This window comes from Pleurodeles waltl, chromosome 1_2 (genome assembly GCF_031143425.1).
Source record: "Pleurodeles waltl isolate 20211129_DDA chromosome 1_2, aPleWal1.hap1.20221129, whole genome shotgun sequence".
Taxonomy (NCBI): domain Eukaryota; kingdom Metazoa; phylum Chordata; class Amphibia; order Caudata; family Salamandridae; genus Pleurodeles; species Pleurodeles waltl.
Window position 1 is genome coordinate 974,275,698 of NC_090437.1, and position 22,472 is coordinate 974,298,169.

A 22,472-nucleotide genomic window follows, 5' to 3' on the forward strand; every position below is an offset into this window, starting at 1 on the left:
GGGAGACTTGACATGGCTAGACAGGGACCGCAACTGGATCATCCACAGGCAAGAAATATATTTGGGAGTTACCTTTGCTGCTGGTTGGTGGTATAATAAGATCTGTATTTGTCTCTTCATTAAAACAATTGCTTGTTCTCAAAAAACACCCTGAGCTCATTTAAACCCATGCTCATTTTTTTATTCTACAAAGGCAATACTGAATTAATGTTTCACGCTTGGTGTCTTAGTTTCATCTTTATCCATCACTCTCTCTGACCTTCACAAATATAATTTTCTCTCGGGTAGTAGACAACATTGCGAACTAACTGTAAGCAGAGACTGCTGAGTAAAAGAGAACGCTGACAGCAGGTCAGGACTAGTTACCCCCAAAGGACTATGGTAGATGCAGTTCGTGTTAATTACTCACGCTAGGTGTTTTTGCAGTCACTGTGGCACAGCTAGTAACTGCTGCATGCCTGGACACATCTTTCACGGTTATTGCCAGCCATAAACAGAAAGTAGCAGTCATGTTGAGGGTGCCTGAAATGCCGCTTTTAGTTTCTGATGTGTAGCACCACACCCAAGCAGCCTGCATTTCAAGCACATACAAGTGTACCTCTACTTTTAGTTTATGATGCGTAGCACTGCATCCAAGCATGCGCATCCCATGGAGGCTTATCAGCATGCATGTCAAGCACATACAAGCTTACATGTAACTTTCTGCTACTTATAGTTTATCAGGCGTAGCACCATTCTCAAGCATACAAGTGCATTCCATGGGGCCTTGGCAGCAGCCATTTCAAGCACATATTAACTTACCTGCTATTTTTGGCTCTCTCTAATTTCTCAGGTGTAGCACAACTGCTAAGCATGCAAGTGCATCCCATTGAGGCTTATCAGCATGCATTTCAAGCGCATACTAACCTACCGGTTACTTTCAGATACTTTTCGTATGTCAGGTGTAGCACACCTCCCAACCATGCAAGTGCATCCCATGGAGGCTTATCAGCCTGCATTTCAAGCACATACTAACTTACTTGATACTTTCTGCTGAAGACAGAACCCAGAAGCACACATCCCAGGAATGTCGAGCACTGGCTGCACCAACAGCGGTGTCAAACATTTTTTGTGAGTAATTCAATAGCACTTTGAACGGCATCCACCAGAATGTAGTGAAAGAACTGCTACTCCTGACTTGCTGGCAGAGTGCCCCCCATATCCCCATAGAATGAAAGATCATGTTCAACCTGAAACAGGTCAAGACAGAATGGGCAGTAAGTGCTGCTTGCCATATGAAATGCGGTTCTGGTAGAGAACCATATGATGTGAAATGGAATAATGTAGCGCAACTTAGTTACTGGAATTTTACTGCATCCCTAAAATATGGCCATTAGAACGGAGTAGCCACGTTAAAAAGTTAGTTTGAGAATTCTACTTTTCATCTTGCAGTGCCACTAACTGATTAGATTTCATAAGGTAAAACAAAAAAATCACGTTTTCAATAGGACTTTCACTCTTTTAAAATTTTGCACCACGGTGAGTTAACGTTTTAATTTTATTTTGAAAATAAATTAAAATAATTACGCCACAGCAATTTGTGAACATTATGACCGTCTTGAATGACATTCTTTAGAAACAATATTAACTTAATATATACATAGCTTTTAAACAGCTTACCTTCTTAGTGGCACAGGATCGACTCTAAAAGTAAAAGAAAAATAATCTTTAAGAATAATCGCACTAGGTTCAATAACAGAACACACACTGAGCATACTGCCTCAAATGAGAAAACCTGAGCAGGTCTGAGCGTCCCAGGCATACTGTTCTAATATCACACATACCTCCAACACAGAGTAGAGTAAAAGACAACATAATTCAGAACTCTCAAGTGCTTCAAGCCTTCTGTCTGGGTATAACCCTGTACTAAGATGAGACATAAGCCACTGCATCAGAATGCACACGGTTCGTCATCATTATTCAATTACGACTCTGACTAGCTTAGAGCACATTCCCTGGAACATGACAATGAAAAGCCACTGAAGATGCCTTGGCCCCGAAATGTACGAGCATGAATTTCATTCAGGAGAAACGTTTTAGATAGGGCATCTCTCCAACAGAGTCTGGAAGAACTTTAGACAGAAGGAAGGCTTAATACTGAGGTCTACCTCTGTTGATGTAATATGGTACAGGGTTCATCAAATGACAGGAACTGCAACTGGATCATCTTCCAGGCAACAAGAAAGGAAGATTTCAATGTTGATTGTCACTGAACAACATGGGTTCGAACAACCAATGATCCAGACAGCTAATGCAATTTGGAAATCAGTTTATTATCACGGAGCTCAGAAAGACGTTGCCCAACAAAATGAGTTATATGTAATAATGTCTGAACCAGAAATGTAGAAACCAAAAATGATATTTCAGTTACTGTATACAATGAAAATGTGTACCTAATCCACAAACGAATAGAATGAAACCTTGTGTTCTAAAACATACTACCAACACAGAAACGTAATGAAATCCAAAAGAACAAGTTACTTACCTTCGGTAACACTCTTTCTAACTGCAGATTCCTCACCTTAGAATATTCCCTATGCACCAGACTGGATCTGGACAGTTTTTGTAGTAGTGCTCTTGCTCTCCACTACGTGATGTTGTGCGGCTCTACGTTTGCTCCATACCCAGGAAATGCTAGATTTGAGCCACAAAGAGCTGACGTCAGTTGTTTGACCTTTCCTTTTCAGGGTCCTCAGATGCAGAGTGAGAACAATCCTTGGTAACAGTGTGCTGCATACTCACTTGAGACATTTTATATATGTTTTTAAAGAAGGCCACTCCACAGAACAGGGAGGTGGGAGGTCAACGAGGAATGTGCAAGTAGACAGTTATTCACCTGAAATGGAGTTGCCAAAGGTAAGTAAATTGCTCTTCTGGTGGAGACTTCAAACCACACACTCTTCGCCTTAGAATAGATACCAAAGCAGAACCTCCCCGAGATGGAAGGTCTGTGGAGTGCACTCTGACCAAAATGTCCTGCAGAACTGAATGGATCTGGCCATCAAGTCAGTAATGCTTCGTAAACGTATGCACCAATGCTCAAATTACATTCTGGCAGATGTCGAAGACAGGCATCCCTCAGCCCAGTAAACTAGTAACAGTATTAGCCCTGGTAGAATGGGCTCTCAGACCTTCCAGGGGCTGCTTCACGGCCAGTGCACAGAATATCTTAATGCACAGGACTATCAACCTTGACAAGGTCCTATTCAGCACAGCCTTCCCTTTCTTTGCTCCAGGGAGTTGCACAAAAAGCTGACTATCCACCTGCTGACCCTTGGGATGATCCAAGCAGAACCTTAAAGCTCTTGAGATTCAACAGACGGTGCCTCTCCTCTTTGGAGGGATGGGATGGGATGGGGGGGTGGGGGTGGTGGGGGGGGGGGGAAAGAACACTGGTAAAGTGATTTATTGCCCATCATGAAAGGGAGTCACCATTGTCAGTAAGGCAGTTGCCTAAGCCCTTAAAACACATTTTTCAGCAAAAAGGCGATGTACAGTGGTTACACTGAAAGCACTGAAAGTGAATTCATACGACAAGAGCTGGCATAATCACAATGAGCAAGACACTATTTAAGGTCAGAAGATGAAGCCAGCTGCTATTCATCAGACTGAAATGAGTAAAAGAGGAATGTCAAGACCAAGTTAGGGTCCAAATATGGAATCACCAAGGCCTTAGAAGGAAACGTGTATGTCAAACCTTCAATAAATCTCATCACAACAGGTGATTTGAGCAAGGATAGTTGGTCCATTAAATGTAGAAAGGCTGACTGGGCTGACAAATAACCTTTCACAGTGCCCACAGCAAGGCCTTGTTCGGCTAAAGAACAAAACAAAAGGACATTCAACAGCTTTGCCTATAGTGCTCCGTTTTCCAGCCACCACAACAAGGTCACAAATTTGTCCCAGCACCTGGCATAAATGGGTTTCGTGAAAGGGTGCCTAGCAGGGAGGATGACATCCACTAACTGAGTCAGCAAATCAAACGCAGTCAATTGTGGCGGCTCAATCTAAATGCATGGAGGTGTAAGTTGAGTAGACTCAGGCTCTTGCTCTTCTTCAGAACACTGGAGGGATGTGTTAGGAAGGCATATAGGAGTCCCCTGTACTATTCCAGGTGGAATACACTGCGTAACGTGTGTTCTTCCATGAACTCCAAAGTGCGAAATGTTTGACAGTGTGCAATCTTGACTGTGGAGAAATTATCTATCTATCCTGGGTTGCCCCCACTAGTGGAAGATGCCCCATGACACCTCTAGATATAAGCCCCACTCATGGTCTGCTTAATTTGTCTGCTCTGGCATTCAGAGACTCTGCCAGGTGGTTGGTCATCAGAAAGATGCCCTGTAACTCCATCTGCCAGAAATGTAGGGCCTCCTGGCAAAGATCCAAGGCCTACTCCACCCTGTTCGCTGCAGTACTACATGGCGAGGGTGTTGTCTGTAAGAACCTGCACCAGCTCCTTTTGATGGAAGGCAGGAAGGCCGACTCAGGCACCTGAGTCAGACAAATGGCTCACAGCTCCAGAAGACTGATGTGAAGCTGCCCTCCATTGGTGACCAGCATCTTCTGATCTCCAGCTCCTCCAGACGACATGCCCCCTCAACTCAGAAGTGATGTCACAGCTGTCAGCTTTAAGTAGGAAAAGGATAGTGGCCTGTCAAACTGCATTCAGACAGAACTGGGCGCCTGATAAACTGCATTCTGCTAGAACTGGAGATCTTGAGCTGTTTTCACAAAAATCTGGATGGTGTTGGGAAGGTGGCTCTGGTGAAAAGCCTACTGAGGCTCAAGTTCCACTATGGGGGTTGCATGTGCCTCTTGGCCACGTTGACTTAGAAGATGCAAAGAAGTCCCAGAGCCAACCTCAACCTGGATCCACAAGTCAACCTGAAACATCAGGATTATAGCCCAAATGTCTTGGGCTTGTTGCTGCAGAAGGAAAACACCGGTCTCTGCCATATCCAGTATTTGGACCAATGAATTGAAGTCTCAGAGGAAACCAGGTGAGACTTTGGCTTGTTTATGGTGAAACGCAAAAGTTCTGCCACCGTTCCGAGGGGGGTCAATGACTGAATGACAAGCTTGCCTTCAGCAGACAGTTTGAGTACAGGAATACAGCAATTGCCGAGCTATGAAAAAGGGCAGTGACGCCAAAGGGGAGCTCAGCAAACTAAAAATACTTCTGGCCCAGCTTGAAGTACAGGTAACACCTGTGGGACTGCAGGCAGGTTAATGAAAATATGCATTGTGCAAGCCCAAGGCCATCGCCCAGTCATCTGGGTGTAGAGGAGACAGGATCGGGCCAAAGTGAGCATTTTTAAGCAACCAATCCACAGGAAAGCATTTAGGTTGGAACTAGGTTCAAAATAGGCCTGAGGCCACCATCTTTTGTTGGGACAAGGAAATGGAGAGTAACAACTCCCACATTTGTCAGAGACCTGACACTCTATCTATTGCACCTTTTGAGAAAAAATGCTCACCTCTTGTAGCAGAGTTTGTACGGATGCGCTTATGAAATCCATTCTGGATATTGGACAAAGAGGAAAGAAAAGACAGAGTATGACCAATTAAAATAATTTGCAAGACCCATCTGTCTGATGTGATAGATCTCAAACGCAGAAGGAAGTGGGGGATCCGGCTCCTCACTGGCTGGGCATGTGCTGCTAAACGCAAACTAAAGCAGGTTGTTGGCTGCTGTATCAGGACTGGAGGAGCTGGAAGACTGGTGGCTCTTCTGGCCTCGACTGTGCCTGCTAGATTTGCAGCACTTGGAAGGGGCTAACAGCCTCCAGGAATGCACTGCAGCTCGGCTGTCATTAAAGTGTTCCAAAGCGGAGTCTGCCTCCGCACCAAAGGGGTGAGAACCATTAACGTACATGTTCATCAGTGAAGCCTTCACGTTGCTCGAGAACCCAGTGAACCTCATCCAGGCATGTTGATGACGGATCGCACTGGAATCAGCCACCCAGCAATCACTGGCATTCAAAACTGCACGTATAGCTTACTTGGCTGAGTCTTGCCCAGTATGTATAGTCTGGGCCAAGGAAGCCCTAAGATCTCCAGGGACTACTGGCAAGATGTCACCTGCCATGGCCCAAAGGGCTTGGGTGTATCCGTCCAACAGGCAGACAGTACTCAAAAACCCTTGCCAATTTGCCTGATGAAAATATATTTACCAAAGGAACCCATCTGTTTATATTTCCTATCCAGAGGGGGTGATGGTACATTAATGGGGTTTCAATATACTGGTCAAGAGCTATACAATAACGCTCTCTGGAGGAGGATACTTTGTGAGAAAATACGGGTTACCAGATGCTTGCCCATCTGCTTGTTCAGAGGTGGGAAAGAATGTGGTTTCAACCAAGTAGCTATTAGAGTATCTGTGAGGGCATCATTTAACAGGCTAAGAAGTTGCTGGCTAAGGCTGCAGGATTTCTGGTAAAACATTTGCTTAGTTTACATTGGAGAGCACCGGTATCTCGAACACTTCGGCTGCCCTCCGAACCACTACTGTGAATGAGGGATTGTCCAACACTGGTGGCCTGTGTAACAAGAAACACACAAAAGGGGATGAGGAGTTAAAAGGATATCACCCTCTGTGGGAAACCATAAATGGTTTTAAAACCATTTATGGTTTCCCACAGAGGGTGATATCTTGATAACTTTACCTCCTCATTTCTTTTGTGTGTGCTACATTATTGGTCAGGGGGGACGGTTGAAAAGTTGTACCTCTCACTCCGTTTTCTTGTGCGTGCAGTTATGGCCTGTGTAACAAGTCAAGTTCTGTCTCAGAAAAAGTGTTAAACCCACTTGCATTTCGTAAATCAACATATGAGACATCATCAATGTAATGAGAGGGAAACAAGCTATCTCCAACATCTTGAGGTACACCCTGCTCTGGGTCAGAGTCAGAGCCAAAAAGATAATCAAGGCTCTGCTGATACTTTTGATGCAGTAGAGGCACAGCGTTACTCAGGCTACAAGACAACCACTTGCACTTTTTTTAATTTCGTACTGCAACATCGGTCAAGATCGGAATGATGGGGGCTTGGGGCCCAATACGACATCGGCACCGGATCATCTTAAAGCACAAGTGTAACCAACGCTGGTGCTTGGGTAACAAGATCCAGTGTGGATCATGGTGCGAGGGTAGGCGTTTGTACCTGGTTCGGTATGGGTCTGGTACAGCTGGAGGTACCCAGACTGGAAGCCATTGAGGTTCCTGGAGCCCAAAGTGCACTGAATATCTGCAACCGGCTTTTGCCTGTCAAAGGGTCAGTGAGAGCCAGAGGAATCGACTCAGGGGCCAGCGACCTGTGCTCCCCACTGTTCTTTAAAGATGCGCTGTTGCAAAAGTTACAGTGACAGAGAATTTCTTGTCTCCTAATGCTCACTGAAAGCTCAGAGGGAAACTCAAGGAGATCCTGCCTGGAACTGAGCAAAACTGAATGTTAATGAAGTGGTTCTCGCTGACGCCTTGCCACCAAAACCAGTTCTGCAACCAAGGTATACAGCACTTTGTGTGTTCAAACTCCTTGGGACACCACATGAACAACACTGACAGGAACACAAAATCTACGGACAAGGAGATATGCAGCAACAGCTATTACGTTCTTGATGGAAAATTCTTGCCCCAAAATTGTAAGGGTTCCCACCTACTTAATGGAAGTCACTGAACTGTACTTTGCATGCTTCTGTTGCACTCCAATGCACATTTCTAATCTATAAACACGTTTTAGTTAGCATTAATTGCATGTTATCATATAGTATTTGTTTTATTATTGGTTGATAGAGGACCAATTGCTCATATCACACAACATTATGGATTATATGTAGCAGACTTTAGTAAGAATGAACAACTCATATGTCAATTCTTGCATTTGACATATTTATGCATGAGGACTGGTCTTTTCATACCAAGTAAATGGTATTGACGTCTGATGCAAAGGCATCTTTGGAGTGAGACATCTTTAGCTTTCCTTGGGCGCTTTGTACAACAATGCTGCAGACGTTCACTGAAGGCAACGGGCTAGCGTAGCAGGCCTTACCTGTGCTTTTCACGGCTTGGAATGCCATGAAAGAGCCAAGCTATGACCATCGCAATGCACAGCAGCAGATCAAAAATAACTATTATACAGCAAAGGTATGCACAGTGACGGAGTGCTTCCGTGCTAAGAAAAGTTTAGCTGGAGACTAAAAAGGGAGGGGTTTTACAATTGCTTTCATCACTAAGTGCTGTGATTTAATAAACACCAACTAGTATGTTGCAATTCTTTCTAATACTGTAATTGCCTCTTTAATTACAACCATTATGTTTATTTTTGTAGTACCATCTATTTTTATAATAATGTGCACTGGATTAGGCTATTAATTATTCATAAGGCCATTTGAAATATACAGTGTGAATATTGTGTGTGTGCATCAATGGGGAACGGTACTCTAGAACTCACTAGGATAATCCTGTAGTCTCACGGGAATGATCATTACCCCAAAGCACCACCTTCGGGTAAACTGTGGGGATTACATGGGTTACAGTGCGGCTGATTCCCTGACTCGAGTTGATAAGATGGCACAGCCTGGTCTTGCCACAGGGTTTTAAGGTATCTGAAACTGGGCTGTATTTCCTACGATACTACAAAAACAGATCACTTCTTCTAAGGGAGATGACTAGGTATACTGAAGCATACAGCCTTATGATCTAGGAAAACGATTCACTCCTGAAACAGGAGGGATAGCATTTCGGACACAATCACTGCCCATCTACCCATTCAGATGCTTCATAACTCCTTACGAACTACTACGGTTTTATTGAAAGGGCGGATTCAAGTGAACTGCTTCTGAGTGCCAAAACTGAGCTCGGATACCTCAACTTATTCTAGGATGAGTTAGGGAGCAGAAGCTACCACTATAGCACCCACACTAGGTACTACTATTGGGAAAAGAGATTCAGATGCTTGCATTTCATAGTCAGGGAATCAATAGATTTGCTGGAAGACAAGTACTGCACAGTACGATTAGTATGGTATTTTCTTTGGCCAAGGTGTGCAAGCCAGTGCTGTTCCCTTGTCTACAGAGAGAGGTGCACAAGGGATGGGTATGGAATCCTTTTCAGTGCCTTGTGAAAAGTGGAAAGACCACTGACTAGAAAGGAGCAGTGTGACTGGAAAGGGATGAGACCAGGATGTGCAGAGTAGCAAGTACCGCAATGACCAGCGGAGTGAAAAACGGAAGGAGATGACAAGAACATATAAAAAGTGATAGAACAAAGATTGAGAAAGGCATGAAAAGGTTCACGTGTGTAGGGAACGCCAGGGGTAAATGGGAGCAACACAAGGAAAAACAATTAAAACTGAATTATAATTGCATAAAGATGTTACAGATGTAATAAAATAAGTTGCAAAATAATGGGAATAAAAAATAATGCAAGCAACGAATATGCTCCTCCCCCCCCCCCCAAAAAAAAACACTTTAAATTGATAAAGTGAAATGATGACAAGAACCACAATGAGAAAGTTCTTCTGAATTCTAGTCAGATCTACTAAACATATTCTGCTTAGTCGTTTCAAAGGAGCAAGAATGGGTCCTCGAATTTCAAATGAAAAATACCTGTTACGGTCTAAAATTGGAGCTATAACCCCACAAACATCAAACGAAAGTGGAACTAACAAATCAGTGGCCTTTTTAGAACTCTGCTACAGCTTTTTTTTTCGAAAAGGAAAAGGTCTGGTCTTAATACAACAAAAATACTCCACCCAAGCAGAAAAGGGAGAGCGAGACGTTCTAGTTGATAACATAAACATGGACTTCCTCTTTGGAGAAAGAGTAAGAACATGAATACATTGGCCTCCCTCTTCTGCCCCACCTCCCGCCCCGGGCAGCATTCCAAATTTAAATCTCAACACAAACAAGAGCCCAAGATCAGACCGTTTAACCGAGCTGATAAAGTTAACAGTGGTATTAAAGTGTAAGTACAGAGCCTTCAGCCTAAAACATTAGGAAAGGCTTCACGTCGGGCAAACTTCTGGTTTCTTTGGCGGTTTGTATTATCCTCCCATAGGTGGTGTTATTTTCAATGTAGTGTTTAAAATACTTGCTTACACTGTTTACGTATCTGCGTGAATGGAAACTTTAAACCATCCACTTTCTCCCGCATCCCATAATTTCTCATTTTCAAAAAACAGCCTTTATTACCTCAGGGCCGCTCTACTTTCCTGACGCAGCCATGTGGCAGCAGCTTGGCTGCAGATGGCGTACATTTTAGGCACATAAAAAAGAGGGAAAACCGAGGCCTTCTTCCTCCCCCTCTGCTACCTGGCAGGCGCACAGAGGCTTTTCGTGGCCTGGAAAGCATTAAGGTTCATTTCCAGCACCCCTGAATGACCAGCCTTTTTTCTTGGCAGTCAATCAAGTTGCCTGACACACAGATGTTGGAAACATGGGCTCAGTTGTAGACGTTGACTCTAATTTTGTAACACAAAACATTCACCACCACAGAACCACTTCACCATCGCGGGGTCACGTGATCATCACAAGGCGAGGAGTAAAAATAACTCGTTTTTTAAAAATAATTTACTATATAGCTGTGCTCTCAGTCCATTTCACATGAGTTTTAACATAAAGGATGTTTTCCTCTGGCTCGCCCTATTAAACGTAAGACAAAATAGATCCCCGTGCACCGCTCGCAATAAGCAATTATATTAAAAAATGACCCCACCCCTATCGCTTCACATCAAGTTAATCATACACATGTGCGCCACCAGAGGGCACGCAGAAACCAATGCGCTCACGTGGTTTACCGAACGACTCCGCGCCCACGTGAAACGCGCTGCAATAAGCAGAGGCAAACATGCACACTCGGAGTTTGGGGAGGAGGACCAATGCTGCCCCCTGGCTGCCACCAACACAATATACACACATCCAGAAAAGCTGTTCTGTCCAAGGACACTTGCACATAATTAATACAAGAGTCAGGTTCCAGCACACGGTTCTACTTAAAGTCTCTGACTTTAAACGTACATACAGCCTCGCACACTTAGACACAGCGGGAAGGATGGAGTGAGTCACCAAGCTAACACACAGGAGATAAAGAGAGGACAAGGTAATGGGACCAACAAATTAGATTTGGCACACTAACTCAGTCTTTGAGAGTTCGTTTCACAGAGGACAGTTGCATTTTTTTAAAATGGATTTCATTAGTAAAGAAATATATTTGTATGGCCTTTTCTTGGGGTCCATATTGCAGTCGGTGGATACTGGGCAATATATGAACCAGTTAATTACTTGTAGTAATATTTTTACAGCTTGAAGCTATTCTGGATACACATGGTGTGCAATATTCCACCATTTAGTGGTTAGGCCCAGAAACTATGAGTATATAACCCATTTTTTTCCCCTTTTGAGCAGCGACCTGACGAGGTGTCGCTCTAATATCTAATATTCTATGACATGGAATGTAAGCCAATAGCGCTTCAGTAAGTGGTCGCCATCTTCAAGTTATTTTTTCCTAGTGTCAGTGATGTGTTTATTGTATATTGTGTAGTTTTCTTTGAGACGATCTTCTGGCTGACACCTACTCCTTCACTGGGGAGCTCGGCGGCCTGCATGTGAATCCAGAAAAGCATGAACCAACAATCCTATTGTAGCACGAATATGTTCTGAATTCACATACTGTGTGTACTGGTTTTGTAGCGGTATTCGATTTTGTGGAAGGCAGGAGTGAAGTGTGGGAGGCTGCGAAAAAGTGTTCAAGAACAGTCTGAAAAACTATGCCCAATTTGTTTAATCTACTCAATGATGCGACTGTAATTAGAAAAGCTATTTTTAGTGTAAGGTACTCAAGCGCTGCATTGTGCATCAGTTCAGAGGGTTCTCTCAAGAGCTGTCAGAACTAAATTAAAGATCCAAGTTCTTTCTCTTTCTTCTAGGACCCTCCTAAATACTGGAGTAGAAATAAACAGTTTTCCTGAAGATCGCCAGGTTGATAGGCTGACATGTAAGGACGTTTTAACAGTTTCAAGCTAAGTGCCTACATCAAATATTCAATTTTATGCCATCTCTTATGTCATATAATAGGTTAACTCTTGTAGACCATTTTCTAAAGCTGGTCCACTCAGCTGTACAGCATCAGCATACAGTAGGCTGTCTTGCCACGTTTAGCACTTTCATACACCTATCAGGTTTTCTGAAGTGGCCAAACTCTAGGTCTTCATGAGGCAAGTCGTAAGGGCTCTGACTGGTTAGTTCTGGGTGACACATTTCTACCGTGCAGTTGTAAGAGGTTTTGGAAAACTGGTACTTTCACTATTGTTTGTTGCCATCTACTTTAGGTGAGTCCACTGTGGGGCTACCACGATCACAGTCAATTTTTCTGCTTGCATTTGTTGACCACTACTGGTATTGGCAGGACTGGTGGTGAGGATCCTAGGATGTGGGTTTTGGCATTAGAATGTGTTACACATAAGTCTATTTGAGGTGTTTCCCACAGTTGGAATATTTTGTCTACCACACCTTTTGTCTACCTCCCATTTGTGAGAGGCTTATGCATTACTCCCAATACCCATCTCCAAACGCATTGGGCCCCCTTAGACAGGGCATGTGCTCTATCTAGTGCTTGTTCATACAGAAGACTGTGGTGGCGTTGCCTCTTTGGAGCTGCTCAACATTCCAGGTTACTTCCTTGGGGAGTGACTTTGATCCTAGAAACACTGTTTTGGGTTCCATCTTGCCTTGACCACTGATCTTGAGGGTGTCCATGTGTGAGAAGCACCCATGGTGATGTCAATGTGGGGACTGGCTGCTTGAAATGCTTTTTTAATGATCATCCACTGTAACTCTCTGAAAGTTATGTCTGAGGCAGCACTAGATCCTTACAACCCCAGTTGGATGGGACCAGTGGCTCACCAGCCCCTCCTGTATGGGTCTAAAGGTATTAGGGGGAATGCGTGATGCCATCATACACAACATGTTTATCACAATTCTCATGGTCAAAAAATGGTAACATCTGGTAAAGGCAAACTTACTCCATAAGTTCCACAACTTTCTTTTGAGTTGGAAAGGCTTTGGTCTTGTTCGAGTCTTGCTATGCCCCAAAGAGGTTTGTATTTGCCTCTGAAGGTTGGGCAAGGATTCTTTCATGTTCACAGAGGACATCAATTTCATCACCTGATCTAAGCTGTTCTGGCAGTGTTTAAATATAAGCTTGCCTCCACAAACCAGTCATCTAGGCATGGGTACACGTGAATGTCCTGTTATTGCAAATGTGCTGCTACCACAAAAAGACATTTTGTGAAGACTCTCTGGCTGACTATCTTAGAATGTTTCTAACACAAACCTGGAACATTTCTGAGGCTCTTGTTTGTAGGACTAGGAAAACAGGTGTCTTTCAAACCTATTGGCGGCATGTAGTCTCCCATTCATAGCAGTGGGATCATATCTAGTATTGGGAATCTTTTTAATTTTTATATATTTACAAAGCTGTAAAGGAATTGTATACAGGTCTTCTTTTGGGATTAGGAAGTAAATGGAATAAATCCCATGATTTTATTCTTCCCCTGGTAGCTTTTCTATTGCTCCCTTTGTTAGGAGAGCCTGCACTTCCTTTTGCACTAGTCTGGTGTGAGTTCAGCCTTTCGATTTTGGCTTGTTAATTGGTCGTATTTGCTCCAATTTTATACAGTATACATGCTTTATGATGTTTAGAACCCACTGAACATAGGTGTTATTTTGCCATACCTGGAAAAACCCTCCTTATATAATACCCCATCCTGAGGGTAAGTGTTGAAGGCAATCTGAATAAGTCACTTGCTAGAAGTGCCAGATTCCCACACGCATGGGCTCCTATCTCTCACTCTGGTTGTCTCTCTTGTGTACTATGCTGCCACTAGAACTTGTTCCATGACTTCCTGTTCCCTGAATGAAGTGTTTGTGGCTTGTGTTTGATGGCTGGTGCACCACTAGCTTCCATCAGCCCCACTGCTTTAGCATTGAATTTTTTATTTTTCTATTGCAAGGATTCGTCACCGGCTGGTCCAAACAGACTATCCCCTGTAAAGGGCATACTGATCACTATTGCTTGGACGCCCGTTTGAAGCCTGAGATCCTGAGTCAGGTATGTCTCCTTGGTGTGGTGCCTGTGCATAGGTGCCTGCTAGCTCGGTCTGAGGCACCCAGACAGAAATGTAGGCATGTACTCGCTATCATCTTTCTCTCTTGAATGACGGCCTTTGCTGTCTTTATAAACTGATCTGGTAAATATTTCTTGAGATCTTTGATCTCATTTCACTGCTGATGTCTGTATCTGCTGAACAGTGTCTTTGAATTTGTGATACATCACTGGGTGGGTGTTGCTCTTTCCATTTTTCAGCCTACTGTCTAAAACCTTTCGCTCTCTCAATCTGGCGACGGTGCTGAAGATCCAGGAGTGTTAGCCCTTTTTTTCTAGCTGAGGAGACAGTCATGGAGTTCACCGGTGCATTTATCTTTAATTGGATCTTGAATTGAATCCTAGTATGGTTTTACATTCTTGGATTGATAACCTTTGAATAAGGCAGTACTCCGAAGCCTTCTTTCCATGGTCCACGACACGGGGGGTAGCAACTGATTTCTTTTTTAGTGATGAGAGAAGTGTTTCTAATTCAAAGCAATCATTTATTTGCTGTTGCTCAGGCTGAACCTTAAGTGTCTGCTGCTGTTTGACTACCGCATTGTCTAATGCAAGATATTATTGAGAAGAGTCTTGGGGGTATGAGTTCATTTATTCCATTCCCTGCCCTTATTTTACCTCCCACTGTGACATATCATCTAACAAAGTTGTTCATAATCTACAAACAAATCCTCCTGTTGTTCTTCCTGTAGCTTTAGTGTTACTGGGGAAGGCTTTATGTTTATGGACATCGCTTCAGTAGGCTTTCTTCTGGTGTTTTAGAAGGTATTCTGTATTTTTGTTGTTGATGTATTTATTCTTTTGCAGCAATGATGCCACTTCAGCCTTGAGATGACGGTTTTTCTGCTCAATGCTGAGTGCTTGTTTGACGCCGATTACTGTCTCTCTCTTTTTTTAAAACTTTTTCTGTGTCCTTCCCCTTATGGTGTGCTTTTTCTTTCTACAATCCCCTTGTGAAGTCAAGAGAATGTGAAGATTTGTCTACACTGCTGTCTTTGATTCTTGATTCAGGGGGCTCTTTGGTCTTCGGCACCAACCCGACAGTTGAATGTGTTTGCATTTTGCGTCAAGGGCTACTTGGGTGTATTCAAGTCTGATTTTTTTGGCTCAGACACATAATAACCATGCAGAACTGTGGGTGTACACTTTTTCAGCATTGGTATATATTCTTTCAATGATGTTTTCAGACAAGTGCCCTGTTTCAAAGTCTAGTGACGCCCTGTTGGTAATGTTGAATCCTTGCTCTCCCTGAGCCTCTTTTGTTTCTTCTATCTCTTCTTTTATAGAACCAAGTCCTTTTGGGAGACCTGCTTTTCTTGAGCCGCTGCATAGTGCGCCCAATGCTGTTTTTCGCTGATGTTCAAGGTTCTCTGGAGAAAGGCCTAGAACAGATTACAGGCTTGTAAGCACTTTGGAAGGTTACAAATTTTAAGGGTATCCTCATGTGCCATTCTGTAATGGCAGTTTTGGCTAAATTTAAAATATAATTTTCCATGACCTTTGCATACTGCATTCATAAGAAACCCAAGGATACTCACCACATCCAAATATGCATTTTGCAATAACTTATGGTCAAAGTGTGAAAATAAACTGGTCTCTGTTTTTCTGCTTATATGTACTCTCAACCATTTATCTTGACAATCATTGAGCTGGAGCTTCCGAACCCAGCAGCATAAAAAGAATTTGAAGATGGGAAACGCGCACTGAGGGTATACATTGGACTTTAGAGGGCCTGCTCTACTCTTCCTCTAGTCAATGCCCGAAAAGGACGGTACTGGGACAGTTCCCAAACCCAACCACTAGAGTGGGGACTGTCCCATATGAATCCAGGAGAGCGTCAGGCTGGAAAATATAGGAATACTGTTGATCACTTCAGGTGTACTGGACCACTAAAAATGCACCCCAGAAGGGTAACCAAATGTTGGATTATGCAAGAACATTGCTGGAAGTTTGGATTTCACTGTTAACTCATTCACCACAGGAGCATAAGTTTCTTCTCCCACATTAAACTTTTCATGTTTGAAGCAACCTTCCCAAATCAACTTTGCAAGTTATGTTCCTCTATCAATGCTCCAACCTAACTGATAACTTGATCCTCAAGATCAAATCCAGAGAAAGTCACAATAAGGAATCTGTCATCATGTTACTAACATCTGAGGCATATTCGATTCTATAAGTGACCTCCTGAATTCTGTATTTCCTTCTTTTTTTCACTGTTGTTTTCATGGGTCTGAGTAACTTCACCAATGCTTTGTGGTCCCTTTAAAGGTTAGCTCATTAGCCCACAAATAAGGCCTAAAGTGATCCACAACCCCAAGCATGCCAAAGCCTCTTTTTATGAGCAACTAATCTCCCCCTTCAAGTGAAGCAGCTAACACAACGGTTGAAGCATAACACTAAAATAATACTTTGTCAGGACGCTCCTCTGTTTTCCCCACTCTGCTTCTGCAGTCTTCCTGATGTAACATGCTCCACATGTGGCGCAAAGCCTACGCTACTGATGACAATCATGCATATAACCAGCTCATGGAAGGAGAGGTAGGAGCAGCCAAGAAGCAGCAGATCCTGGAGTAAGATCAGGGAGCTACAATAAATCAATGTGTTGCAATCCACTGCTTCTACAGGGACACAGCAGTTTCCTCTAGTTGCACAGGAATTAAGCCAGTGGAGTAAGGGAGCTGAATGAGGCATCATTGTGACTATTCAAAGGGGGAAGCTGATCCACTGCATTTCTGGGTGGTGTGCAAATTTGGCCAAGCAAAAAGATAAGCACTGCCCCTAGGTAGTTAGATGGAATTTAGAGGGCCTAGCAGAGACACCCTGGCATCTGTGGGAGAGGATGTAGAAACCATAGTCAGACACTTTTTTTTTTTTTTAACATCCCACGGTGCCGAGTGCAGGAAGGACCAAAAAGGATTAATTAGTGAACCACGCATAAGGCTCAGAGCTCATGAAGAGTTAACTTACTCTGCTGCTGCGCTACATCAACAAATTACATACGGATCCTACGATGAGAACATCAAAATATTAGGCTGCTTTTGAGATGGTTCAATAGAAGTGTGGAGAATTAGGCAGGATCTTGGGAAAACAGTGCAGAGGATTATAGCGCTTGAGAACCAAATGGCTCAGCTTTTATGTACAGTATAGTACAGTATAAGATCTTGTCTCCTTCAGATCTTGTATATAGAAAATATTTTGAGGTTATATGCAAGACTGGAGCTCCTTCACAACTTGAGATGGATGCACACCAATGGTCTGAATGAAATTGTTTCCTAAGGTAACAGACAAATACATATGTAGATGAATGCAGCTGCTGCCAGAGCCAGCACTGTGGTTGGGTAGACACACATACAAGCTTCTGAGGAACAACGAAGTAACAGCTAGCGTTGCAGGTGGGATGGAGTTGCACTCTTTAGTGTGAAGGGAGAAAAGTTTGATAGCGAGATCCACAAGAAAAGCGTGTTCCTGGTAAGAATGGACTACTGCTATTTCTTGACCTGAACTCTGACACACTACATAGGAAGAGTTGCTAGCTCTAAAAAAGTAGATGGTGGTGAGGGGTCCCCTTGATTCAGTGGACCTCCCTACAAGATTAAATGTAGAACATTGTGGAAAGTGTTACATTTTGATACAGGTGGCGTTTGCAAGGGCCGAATGTGAAGTGGGACTGTAGTATGGGGGACATGTGGAATTTTGTGGGGCCATGGGCCAATCTATTCCAAGGGTCCTCTTTTGAGAGAACAAGGGGCGAAGGGGTGTTTGAAATTCTACAGTTGTTCCTTAAGTAGACAGTTTATGATGTATTTTCCTGTCTTTGTTCTTACCTTCCCCCTTTGAGCTGGGCCTTGATGCAAACATAGAAGAATGCTTTCATAGAAAAACATTTTCTTATTATGGTATTGCCTTCTTTGCTGGAGATGTGCAAATTGTGTGATAATGCGACATCTTTGCATCCTTTACTTTACACCATGTGTCAATTGTCAAACAGGCAAATATAAATAATTCTCAAGCAGTTCATGTCCTGCAAATGTCAAAATCATTTTTCTCCATTTTTACCCTGTGCAAAAATCATTCTGATATGGATTGTTTGCTCTCTTCAGGATTACACGGCCTGGAAAGATGAGAAAGAGAACCTCTAGATATATCTGAGGGCCAAATGTCTGAAGGCTTTTTGTGTTCACAAAAAGTCGGATTTGCAGAATTGAGCGGTTTGAGACAGCCAAAGAGACTTTTGATATCGAAGAAACCCAAATTACAATACAGTAATCTGTTACCAATTCGCAATTTGGGTTTGCGACTACAGAGAGAATTGGTATTTGAAAGGCGTGAATCTTCAAAATATTATGATAAGGTATTTGCAAACAGGAATGGGTCCCCAAGAAACCCTTCTCCATTTGTGAATATTGACAAAAATATATTGTCTACTAAAAAAAAAAATAAAAAAAAAAAATAAAAATGCACTTAAGAAATTTCCTTTTTATTTATTTATTTTTTAAATGCGTCCAGTTTTCCTTTAAGGAGAACTGGTTTGCCTTAAAAAAAAAAAGTAAAAAAAAAAAAGTAAAAAAAAAAAAAAAAAGATTGCTTTATTTAAAAGCAATCACAAACATGGTGGTCTGCTGACCCCAGCATGCCACCATCCCTGTGATGGCGAATCACAGTGGGCCACACTGTGCGACCTTCCTCATTAGTATTCATGAGGTATGTTGAATTACAACCCACTACGAATCTCTTTTTTGCGAACCGACTGATTAAAACATAGGTTTGGTTTGCAAAATCAGAATGGATTCGGTAAAAGTCGGTGTGCAATTTGCAACCACTTATCAACACCATTCTTAGTACATCTGGCCCTAAGTGAAAATATTTCTCATGGAGATCACCGTTTCCTTCATGTGGCTGCTTAAAATCTCATGTTTTGGTTGAAGCAGTCACCTTGGTAGAGGAAATTGAAGGACCCAAATAGTATGAACAACAGGAGATAAGATTGTGGTGTAATCACGTATCCTTTAATTTGTTTGCGCCTGAACCGAAACCTTGAAAGGGGGCTGTTTAGGAGTATATTCATACTGAGGACCTTTACCAATGCCCCAGGCAAGATTTCCTTCATTAGAGTCAAAACCATCTACAGGAAAGCCATGGCTAAAGATCAAAGTGAAGGTAGCACGCTCCAGGGGGTCCCGCTATAAGAAATGCCTCCAAGAAAAGGAGAAATGACATGATGTGCACACATTATGGCCAGTACAAAAGTGGTAGCTCAAATACTCTGAAAAACAGTGATTGCAGAACTTGTAATTGTATAACCGGGGAATGAGCAGGATAACCTGGCGCTACATGCAGAGTTCATGCAGAATAATATGCCTGAATCAGGACTCCATGTCAAAATCAACAGGAATTGCTCTGTAAACATTTGGCAAAACATGGACATACAATAGTTACAGCAACAATGTTTCAGCGAAGTATACTAGTAATCCATTATCTGAATCAGAACGCCAACAGCAAAGGTCTAAGTTCACATTACAGGATATAGACAGAAGAAAACCCCTTGTGAAGTTGGATGTTCTGTTCTGTTACTGTAGCTTAAGAGTACTAAACTTCAAGTATTTTTACAATTTCAAGGTTCCAATACCCATTATTTATTTTATCCCTTGCTTCATTTTCTGATTACACCCTATTGAAATCCTTTTGTTTGGTCCCCTCAATCTGTGCAACGCACTGCTGTGTCTATCTCTTAAACTGATTGGACATCTGCTTCTTCTACATATCCTCATTCTGCTGAGCCATCCTCCCCATTCGCCTACCTCTTCTGTTTCTCAAATGTGACGGATTCAGAAACTGGTTGAATAATTTTTCCGCCATTGTTATAGCCTCTTCAGAGAGACCAGAAATCATTCTTTAAGGCATTCAAGACTGCCATTATCGTTATTCTTCCATTGCTCAATGCTACAGTTTCTAGCTCAATGCTACAGTTTCCAGCTCAATGCTACAATTTCCAATTTTTAAAACTCCACTAAATAATTGCTCGCTCTCAGTTCTCTACTTTCCTTAACAGGCACAATAAAAACTAGGTCCCCAGCCTGGGCTTTCTTTTAAATGGCTTATTTCTTTATTAGCTTCTCTCATTTCAAACAAGAAATTCTGGTCATTCTGCCCAGACCATAAGTTCCCTCATCTGTGTATTTCTCCTTTGCATGTTCTATGTACTACTAATGCATATAACCTTAAACTTCAAGATACTCGACCAATCATTTTTCAAGAACAAATAACTCCTCATGCTTTCAATAACCAATAGCTCAAATAATCTAAAGATTCACAATATTTAGGCCACCTGCACCTATCAAGTGGGATATAAGAGATGGGAATCATTAGAGCAGTATTTGCCAGACAGAGGTCAAATGGATCATATGATCATGATCCAGTGAGTCTGAGGTAAATGTGGATCCAGGACAATATCTCCTAATTTGTAAAATAAAGAATGATACACAATTCCGGTGAGCTATGTTATTTTTTTTAGAATAAGGATCAAGGTGGTGTCCCAGAGGGACAACTCAATATATGCACCTCGAAGTCTGTTATTTAACAGGATTCTGGTGTTCTGGGGATATTGGGTTCCAGACTGCAATACTGATAGTTCAAATCTATCAGTTTGTAGTTTTGAATGACTGTGGAATTGGGTAAGAAATAATCTGCAGTCCTGATAAATATGACTTTCCATTTTCCAAGAAGAATAAGAGTTTGACTGCAATGTAAGACAGTTATCTTGTGGCAATATTTACCAATAAAACAGTCTCATGAAATGATAACTAAATGCTACCAGAATACACAGAAAGGCACAGTGCTAAAAGAAACACCCTCCCCTTTACAGATATTTCTATTTTATGTACCTGCATAGTGTAAACTTCTTGTAAAAGGAGAATGAGATAGTGATGGGATTATATAATGTGATACACATATGGAATAGTTCTGTCCAGGTGAACAAAGCAATAGCGAGAATTATTAAGTTGCACAATGATTTTTCGGAGATCTGTGTTTTATAACTTCCACATTTCGTATTAGAATAAACAGATGCAAAAGAAAGGCTAAAGAACGCCTTTGGAAGGGACCAGTTATAGTTCATAAACCTCAGTACAGGAACCACTTTTTGTGCAGTATCGAAACCAAATGGGACCTTGCCAAGGACGGACAACCCTTGTGAGAAACTAGTACTGCACTGGTAATGACAAGGTGCTGAAGTCTCAAACCCGGGCTTAACCAGGTCTGATGGATCATTACTTTTCCTTGCAGATGTGTTGGTATTCCACTGAGGGTATAAGTCCATCGATCTTTCTTATAAGTGAAAATGTCATTCAATGCTGGATGGAAGTTAAAAGCCATCCAATATTGGATAATTCAAGTATGACAGTTGTCTTACATGAGGGTGGCTCCTCTGGTTAGGCACATGAGATTAATTTCTAAATGATCAACTAAGCTTGATACGCTGAACAGTTCTTTGAATTCCGGCCAAACACCACACCTCATCCAGGTACTCCATGCTGCTAACCGAACTAGGTTCTGTAAGGGTTTTACACTACACACCTCAATTCCATTTGCTGAACATGTCAGGTTAGCATATGAAGACGTAATCATGGAAAGAAAAACATGCACTCCAAAAGAATGGGTTTCCTAACCTGAAAGTAGCCAAAGAATTGGTCCCTAAATGTGGAGCCCCCCCAGTCGAAGACAGAGACACGATCCAGTGAACAAAGGCAGATGGCAAAAACACTGAAATGAGCAAAGGGGAAGCCTAAGGCAGTAGATAAGGCATTGGAAAATTGTTCAGCTATTGTATTTGTTGCTCACCTGTTTGCTTTTCACTCCTTTGTGAAAGTATGTTCCTTCTCTAAAGCAGTCATAAGCAATAACAAATGGTCAATAGATAGGGGAAGGACAAAGACATTCTGTAAAGCCCTTGCAATGTTTCAAAAAGGTGCAGGATGTATAGAGGTTAAGGTAACAGTTTCGAAGCTAGGAGAACTTCTACTGCAGTTTTTGAAAAAAACACTTGAGCAATAGAAGTATGAGAAATAGATCGCACAGAGTACTGTCCAGTTGCCTAGAGCAATAAATAGAAACTGATTTACGGGCAGTAGTTGATGCATGCTGCAGTCCCTACTTCAGTAGGTCAATCTTCTGAATTCTTTCTTTAAATGGTGGTTCTTGCAGCAAGTCTTATTTCATATTTTGCTGCTATTTACAAAGAACCTAAAAGATCAGAAACATCATAGTGGAAGCTATT

The 22,472-nt window shown here is 42.3% G+C and overlaps 1 protein-coding gene across 6 annotated transcripts in view; it reads right to left on the reverse strand.

Moving 5' to 3' along the window:
* Positions 1 to 22,472, reverse strand: part of FIP1L1 (factor interacting with PAPOLA and CPSF1) — a 510,903-nt gene that overhangs the window by 45,374 nt on the left and 443,057 nt on the right. For all 6 annotated transcript variants that reach the window (XM_069201295.1, XM_069201279.1, XM_069201288.1 and 3 more), the window contains one exon: positions 1,660 to 1,683. In XM_069201295.1, coding sequence (XP_069057396.1) covers positions 1,660 to 1,683 — 24 coding nt within the window. The remainder of the gene's footprint in view (positions 1 to 1,659; positions 1,684 to 22,472) is intronic.